This window comes from Vulpes lagopus, chromosome 5 (assembly GCF_018345385.1).
Source record: "Vulpes lagopus strain Blue_001 chromosome 5, ASM1834538v1, whole genome shotgun sequence".
In the NCBI taxonomy this organism is placed as follows: Eukaryota; Metazoa; Chordata; class Mammalia; order Carnivora; family Canidae; genus Vulpes; species Vulpes lagopus.
The window spans coordinates 93,784,203-93,792,246 of NC_054828.1; the positions used below are offsets into that span (position 1 = coordinate 93,784,203).

The window sequence follows — 8,044 nt, forward strand, 5'->3', positions numbered from 1 at the left end:
ATTCTAAGATAGAGCAAATGAAGGGCTCCTGAGTGGCTCAGTCAGTTAAGCATCTGCCTTTGGCTCAGGTCATGATCCCAGGGTCCTGGGTTTGAGCCCCCACGTCAGACTCTGCTCAGCAGGGAGCCTGCTTCTCCCTCTTCCTCTGCCACTCCCCCTTGCTTGTGCTCTCTCTCTCTCTCTCTCTCCCAAATAAATAAATAAAATATTTTTAAAAATAAGATTGAGCAAAAGAATAAATATATTGAGGATAATGTCAACCAGGTTTCTCACTGTTAGCAAAAGGATTTATTTACAAATATGTAAGCGGAGAGATTAGAAGGCACCTGTGTTCTTGCATTGGAATTGGAAGTCTTAGTACTCATAGATTAAAAAAAATGAATATATGAAAATGAATACATATATTCATACAACATATGTAAATTTCCTAGTTCTGTTTGCTGATAGGAATTAGAAGAAAGGAAACCTCAAGAGCAATATGCATACCTAGTATGCTAAGTTCTAAATATCTGTTCTCCATGGAAGGGAGCCAAGGCTCTTTAATGAAATAGCTGATTCCAGGAGTAGGACAGGGGAAAGTGCAAAATTATGACAAAGAAGTACTCAAAGAATGATTACTCATGTCAAACGACTCTCACTGACCAAATCTGAACAGATTTGAGCATTAAAATAAATAATAATAGTATAAGATTACAAGCCTTTACATGAAATAAAAATCTGTGTGTCAGTATTCATAACAGAAATATACCTGAATAAATGGGGGAGAAGGAAGAGCTGTTTTTCACAGAAGAATACCAATTAATCTATATAGGAGAAATGATGGAGTTAGAAAGTCATTACTCTGCAGCCACTATAATAAAATTGATTTAGGCAAGAATTATCAATAGATACTAAAGCTAGTGAATGAAGGCTTGATGAGAAACAATATTTACATAGTTTCAAAGTATTTCCTACAAATTATTGATTAATTGCAAAAAGAAAAATAGTATTGTTACAGTAAAGAAACCTTGCAGACACTACCTTAACTAAGAAATCAATTTAGCATCATCAGTATTAGAACAAACCTGTGCCTCCTGATATAGAGCACTGAGAAGGACGCAACCTCACTTGTGAAGTATTCCTTTCAAACATGCATGATCTGAATCTAATTATGAAATACACCTGGAATACCCAAACTGAGGAGCATTCTATAAAATAAATTGGCCTATATTCTCCAAAAATGTCTGTCATAGGAGACAAAGAAAGCTGAGGAACTTTCCCCAATGAAAAGACTAAAGAGATATAACTAAATACAGTGCATTATCCTGTATTGGGTCCTAACTGGGGAAAAACATAGCTATAAGTGGCATTATTAAAAACACTGACAATATTTGAATATGGAATGTAAGTTAGGTAATAACATATCACTATTCAATTTCCTGATTTTGATTGTGATTATATAAGAAAATATCTTTGTTGTTCAGGAAACACAAACTCAGTTATTTAGAGTGAGGTGAAATAGTGTATACAATTAACTCTCATATAGTAGAAAAAGCAATAATAAAGCAAAGGGGGCAAAATGTGGACAATCAATCTAGATAAATAATATATGAGGTTCTTTGCACTCTTTTTTTTAACTTTTCTTTAAGTTTTAGATTATATAAAAGTAAAAAGTTACCAAAAGAAGAAAAAATTCCCTAAGAATCTAAACCCTATGGATTAGGACCTTATCGTAGGTATGAAACGCTTCTGGATCCTCAAGATGACTGTATCATAATTGGACAGGATGGGCCATTTCAAGGACGATTGGGAATTTGAGACAGATCTCTCTGGATCAAGAGAAATGATCTGGGATGGTCAGTAGGAGATGGTCCAAAGCAAGCATTCACTTCAACAGATTCATTTCAACAAATAGTATTCATTTCAACAAATATGTACTGAAAATCTATTACACAATAGGCACCATCTGTGTACTGGTGCTAACACAAGTAAACAGAGAGTGTGGTATTAGCACAACATAGACAAATAGACCAGACAGGTAGACTAGTGACTTCTCTCAGAGGAAGGTATGGCTGGTATTGATGCGGAAGGGGAAGAAAGGAGCATTCTGAGGCTCTGAATATGTTCTACATCATGATCCAGGGGTAGTTACATTGATATTTGCATATGCAAAAACACCTTAAACTGGACCCTTAAAATCTGACAAAAGATGTTACACCTCAAAAGTTTAAAAAAAATAGGATAAAATAGAAAATAGAGTGAATTGCAGACAGTAGGGGTAAATATTATATATATATTTGTAGACACGCATATATGTACGTACTAGGTCACCGTGTAAAATGGATTCTTATTAAGAGTTACTGTTGGGCACCTGGGCACCAGTCAGTTAAGCATCTACCTTTGGCTCAGGTCATGGGCCCAGTGTCCTGGGATCAATCCCCTGTGGTCCTCGTTGTCATAGTTGTCGTCGTCGTCGTCATCATCATCATCGTGGTCCTCAGGCTCCATGCTCAGCAGGGAGTCTGCTTTTCCCTCTCCCTTGCTTGGCCCTTCCCCCTCCATACATGTTCTTTCTTTTGCTTTCTGTCTCTCTAAAATAAATAATCTTTTTTAAAAAATAAAGTTGCTGTCAAATGAGATTGAAATAACTGCTCTGCACAGCTGCCAGAATGAACTTTCTGAAATACAATCTAGTTATGTCACCTATCTGCTCAGAATCCTTCATTGAATTCTTGGTCCAAGCTCTTTACTTTAAAAAGTGAAACTGGAGTACCTAGGTGGCTCAGTCAGCTGAGCATCTGACTCTTGGTTTCAGTTCAGTTCCTGATCTCATGGGTGGTGAGATCCATGCTCTACACGATCTGCTTGGATATTCTTTCCCTCTGGCCCTTCCCCCCCACCCTTGTGCACACATGCCTTCTCTTGCTCTAAATAAATAAATAAATATTTTTAAAAAAGAAAGAAAAAAGAAAACTAAAGCTTTTCATAACCTGGCCCCTGTGTTCCCAGATTATCTCTCACTATACATACTGCTCTCATATTTCCCAGCATGGTACTTCCCATGTTTTCAGCCTTCTCTTTACCCTCCTTTCCTCATCCCATTTCTTCTTTGCCCATGGGACTCCTGCTTGTCCTTCAAGTCTGAACTGTAACATCACCACCTCTTGGAAGCTTTCTTGATTGAATTTCCAGCCATCACCATAACCCCTGCAAATAGAAATGAGTCATCTTGCCTTTGTAAATGTACTAACTCCACTGGACTCTTACTTCTCTGTAATATTAACTGATATGCTTGTGTTCCCCCGTGTGAATTTCAGGGTCATTAAAGACAGACACTGGGTCTCATTCATCATTCACCTCTACCACCAAGCACAGTAGTTGGCAAGGAGTAAGCCCCCGAATGTTTACTTGAATTGAAAATGCTCTACAATTCAAGTCTAAGGTGGTTTTAGAAAAAAGATTTATTTGAGAAAAAGAGTGAGAGAAACAAGCCAGGGGGAGGGCAGAGGGATAAGCAGACTCCCCCCTAAGGGAGGAGGAGGCTCAATCCCAGGACTCTGAGATCATGACCTCAGCCCAAGTCAGATGCTTAACTGACCAAGCCACCCAGGTACCCTCTAATCTAAGGTTTTAATATAATCGATATATAATATTTTTTGTTCATTGTGTTGCATAGTTATGTTTAAAGTATTAAATTTTGATACCTAAACAACTATTTCTCTACAAAGAAAATAGAGACCCAAATACATTCATATTCTATGACTGCCTTTGTTTATGTGTGAATTTTTCTATTGCTACATGTCAATCCTATTGAACACGGTATTTGATTTTATACTTCAGCTTCCCAGCTCTGGCGACCTGTGGAGCATTCACATGGACTTCGACACCAAACGGCTAGATCCCTGGGAACGAATAATACCTACCTTCAAGTACAGTCGAGACATTCCCTTTTTTGAAATGCTTGTCCCCACAACTGACACAGTGCGCTTTGGGTATCTAATGGAAAAACTGCTGGCAGTCAGGCATTCAGTGTTGTTTACGGGAATAACTGGAGTTGGCAAGGTGGGAAACCTATCTGAAACGAGGTCTGTCCACAAATGAGGGCATGGTAGACATAGAACTGTAAGCCCCAGAAATAACACATTATTTTTCAGAGGAAATTCCTTTGAATTTTGATCATTTTTCAGGAAGAATGTAACTATGCTGAATCTATGTCTAGAGAATTACTCCGAAGTTTGCCAGTTTCTGAGTAAATCCTTGGGGTCAATACCACACATAAACCAGAGGACCCTGTGGACCAGTGTTTTGGGGCTTGGGAGCTTCTTTTGTTATTTTATCCCTTGGAATTTCTGAGGCTGCCACCACACAGGTGAGGGTGGGAATTGGTCAGAATAGTTTGTGTCCCCAGCAGAGGGTTGATAAAGCTCAGTGTGTCTGCCCTTGCCCATTTACTTCTATCTGACATAGCAGTGGGGTTTGGAAAAAACAGTGTGGAGGGAAATGTTGATTGTGTGGTCTTTATCATTTGGGAGAGGCCCACATAGAGACTCACTATTGACTATTTCTTTTTTTTTCCTCTTTTATTTCCCTTCTAAGTTATTTCTAAAAGAAGTTTGGGTTCTTCTATGCTTGACTTGGATAGGAACCAAGTTGGATTTTGGTATAAAACCAAAATAAAAACTTTTGCTAAGATAGAGCTGGTTAGAATATTTCTATGACTCTGATAAATATAATTAAATATAATCCCTAGGAAGAAGGTAGACATTTCAATGGGGCTTTAACCTATCTCCTTTATCCTGTTTCTTACTCATTGTACTGGTTTATTACTGATTTAGATGATTGAAAGATATATTGAATATGAAATCAATTAACATATTTTTAAATTTAAAGTCTGTCATTGCAAAAGGATTGTTGAATAGAATTCAAGAAACAGCTGCCTATGTTCCTGTTTATCTAAATTTTTCTGCTCAAACTTCATCTGCAAGAACACAGGAGATCATTGAGTCAAAACTGGAAAGGAAAAGAAAAAATATACTAGGTAAGAGTTATCATTTTTATTTGTCTCACACAAATTATTTATTAAACTAATAACCACAAAAACATTGCATGTAATAAAGGTTAAAATGGATATCATCTTTGCTTAATTTATTTGTAAAGGTGATTCTGTGAATGGTATTCTTTACTGTGCTGTATATCCAGATATCTTACCATTAGCAAGCAAGGATTTTATTTCTATCATCACCTTCAACTCAGAACATCTTCAATCTCTGGCTCTCTGTGGCTCTCCCTTTCCATGCAGGCTTTCAAACCTGCACTGATTTCCCTTTATTTAAAACAGACCAACAAATAAACCACATTGTATCTGGTATGCTGTTATCTGAACTCAGCAAGGAATCAGCATGAAACTATCTAGGTTTTTTTTTTTTTTTTTCGGTCAGAGCTTCCAGCCAGGCATCAGTGGGATCTCCCTCTCCATCCCATATTAACTATTAGATAAATAGCATCACTTTCTGGTCACTTGCAGCTATTTTGAGTCAGGTCTAATGTAAAGTTTCAATTCCAAACCCAGTGTAAAGCTCTTCTCTGCCATAGACCTGGTTTGTGTCTCATGGTGCTGGAGGTGGAGGGGGGCATGGGGTGCCCTTTTGCCCTTCCTGGTCCTCCCTATAGGAGGCTCTGGTGTGTCGGGAGGGGAGAAGGAGAGGAAAGGACAAGTGTTCTCCCTAACTAACATTTAGATGGGCCTCCATGTGGATTGTCCCTGCTTCTCTCGCTGATGATGAATGACTGTCCATGCTGTGTGTCAGGCTTCCAGGAGCAGGTTCTCTGAAGGACTCCCCAAAAGGGTGTACACAGGCCAGGCATTGGCATCCCCATTGGAAGGTTCCCTAATGTTGGGAACCAGGGCCTCAGCCCCGTCTCAGTCCCACCTTTCAGAGTATATCCTGCAGTCCCTGCTACTGGGTCCACTTGGCTGGCCCACAGCCTCCCTGGGTGAAATACTAGCCAAGCTCGAGCCAGCTGCCTTCCACGGTGTCCATTATCTAATGGGCCCTCTGTGCCAACCTGTGAGGATACCAGCTGCTTTACTGCCTCCTCTCTATTCCCTTTTTCCCGTTCTGGTAGGCACAGGGTGGTGAGTGCCAGTCTCTCTGATAGGAGACCATGCCTTTGTGAAGGATTCTCTTGAAGCCCCTCCCCATGCCTGTGCTGCAAGTTGGCTTCAGGGATCGGGAAGATGGAATTGAGCACCGAGTTTGCCTTGATTCCTTCACTGTTGGCAAGTGCTGGATGCCAGAGTGGGCGGGGTCACCCCTGCTTAGGCCATTTCCTTTGCTCTGTCATTACTCTTTTTTTTTTTTTGACTAGTATGCATATTGATGTTCTCTAAGTTAAATATGGCATTATAAAGCTCCACCATACTGGACTTCTCTTTGATGTGATCAGATGCTTTTGAACATCCAGCACTGTTTTCCCTATTGAGGGTGGTGCAATGGTATTTATGTAAGGAAACTTTTGGAGTACTTCTATCTCCTGCTCTGACAAGAAAATGACCTTCCTCCCCCATGCCAGGCCACACGTCAGGGGAGGCAATGACAGTGCCTGAGATTGAGAAAGATCCAGACTGACTGGAGAGCTGGCGTCATCCTGCATCTCTGAAAGCAAGGGCGAGGGTCCACCTGGCAGTATGGGTGTCTCAGCTCTGTGCACCCCTCCCTGCTGGGGCCCTCCTCACTCAGAACTGAGCTCATTATGACCTATGGGGTGTTCACTGAGTCCAAAGCCCTACCTGAGCTTTTGTCTTACATTTTCCAGTGGCAAATCTTAATTCTTAAATTCATTTTATTCCCTAGGAGCACCAGGAAACAAACATGTTGTGATTTTTGTTGATGATTTAAACATGCCCAGACTGGATCGCTATGGCTCTCAGCCTCCAATTGAATTACTTCGGCAGTATCAAGATTTTGGTGGATTTTATGACAGAAGCAAACTATTTTGGAAAGATATACAGGTTACTTTAGGTTTTAAATTACTTTGTGTGTTTAAATTTAAACAGTAAGAAAAGATGATATATTTGTTTGCTAAGGCTGCCATATAAAATACCACAGACTGAGTGACTCAAACAACAGAAATTTATTGTCTCCCAGTTGTAGAGGCCAGAAGTCTGAGATCAGGATATCAGCAGGGTTGGTTTCTTCTGAGGCTTCTCCCCCTGATTTTCAGATGGCTGTCTTCTCCCTGTTTCTTCTTATGATCTTCCCTCTGCATCTATCTGTGTCCAAATGTCTTCTTCTCATAAAGACACCAGTCATACTGGATTAGAGCCCGTCCTAATGACCTCAATTTAACTTAACTACCTCCTTACAGACCCTATCTCCAAATATAATCACATTCTGAGATACCAGGGGTTGAGCCTTCAACATTTATTTGGCCAGGAGAAAAGGAGGACATAATTCATCCTCTAACCTATGGCCTTGGTGTTTTTTATATGTGACTCAATTTATTTAATCTATATTACATTCTTACCCTGCTTTATTCAGGACATTCAGGGACAAGTGAGACAGGCCAGCCTCCCCAAAGGCTCAGCTTCAGGGGGCAGATGGACACATGTATTTATAACGCAGGGTGATGAGTGGGGAGAGACTGGAGGGAGGCAGGGATTGAGGCACTGGTTGAGGATGAGACGCCTTCCCAGAAGAGATGATGTCGAAACAGGATTTTGGGGTCAGAGCATAGCAAAGTAAGGAAAAGGAGCATTTTGCATCTCAAATCAGGGAGTGTTGAATATCATGGTGCTGTGGAATGTGGGTGCCAAAGTGGCAGAAGATGCAAAGGTCAGCCCACATGGTGCCACAACAAGGAATGTGGATTTATCCTCTAAGAGATGTGCAGCCCCTAGAGGAAATGTTACAGAAAGATTCCCTTGGTTTCAGGGGAGGGGTGGTCTGAGAGGAGGCAAGACCAGAAGCAATTACAGTTATGATGTATTGGTCAATTGAAAATGCTATGACCGAAGGCTCATAGGAACCTAACTTTGTATTTCCCCTAAGAACAATGGTTCAGT

General features: G+C 40.4%; 1 protein-coding gene across 1 annotated transcript in view; it reads left to right on the top strand.

The window, feature by feature from the left end:
• DNAH6 (dynein axonemal heavy chain 6) overlaps nucleotides 1-8,044 on the top strand; it is a 236,551-nt gene that overhangs the window by 116,411 nt on the left and 112,096 nt on the right. Inside the window, exons 38-40 of the mRNA XM_041756154.1 lie at nucleotides 3,820-4,041; nucleotides 4,870-5,017; nucleotides 6,834-6,991. Coding sequence (XP_041612088.1) covers nucleotides 3,820-4,041; nucleotides 4,870-5,017; nucleotides 6,834-6,991 — 528 coding nt within the window. The remainder of the gene's footprint in view (nucleotides 1-3,819; nucleotides 4,042-4,869; nucleotides 5,018-6,833; nucleotides 6,992-8,044) is intronic.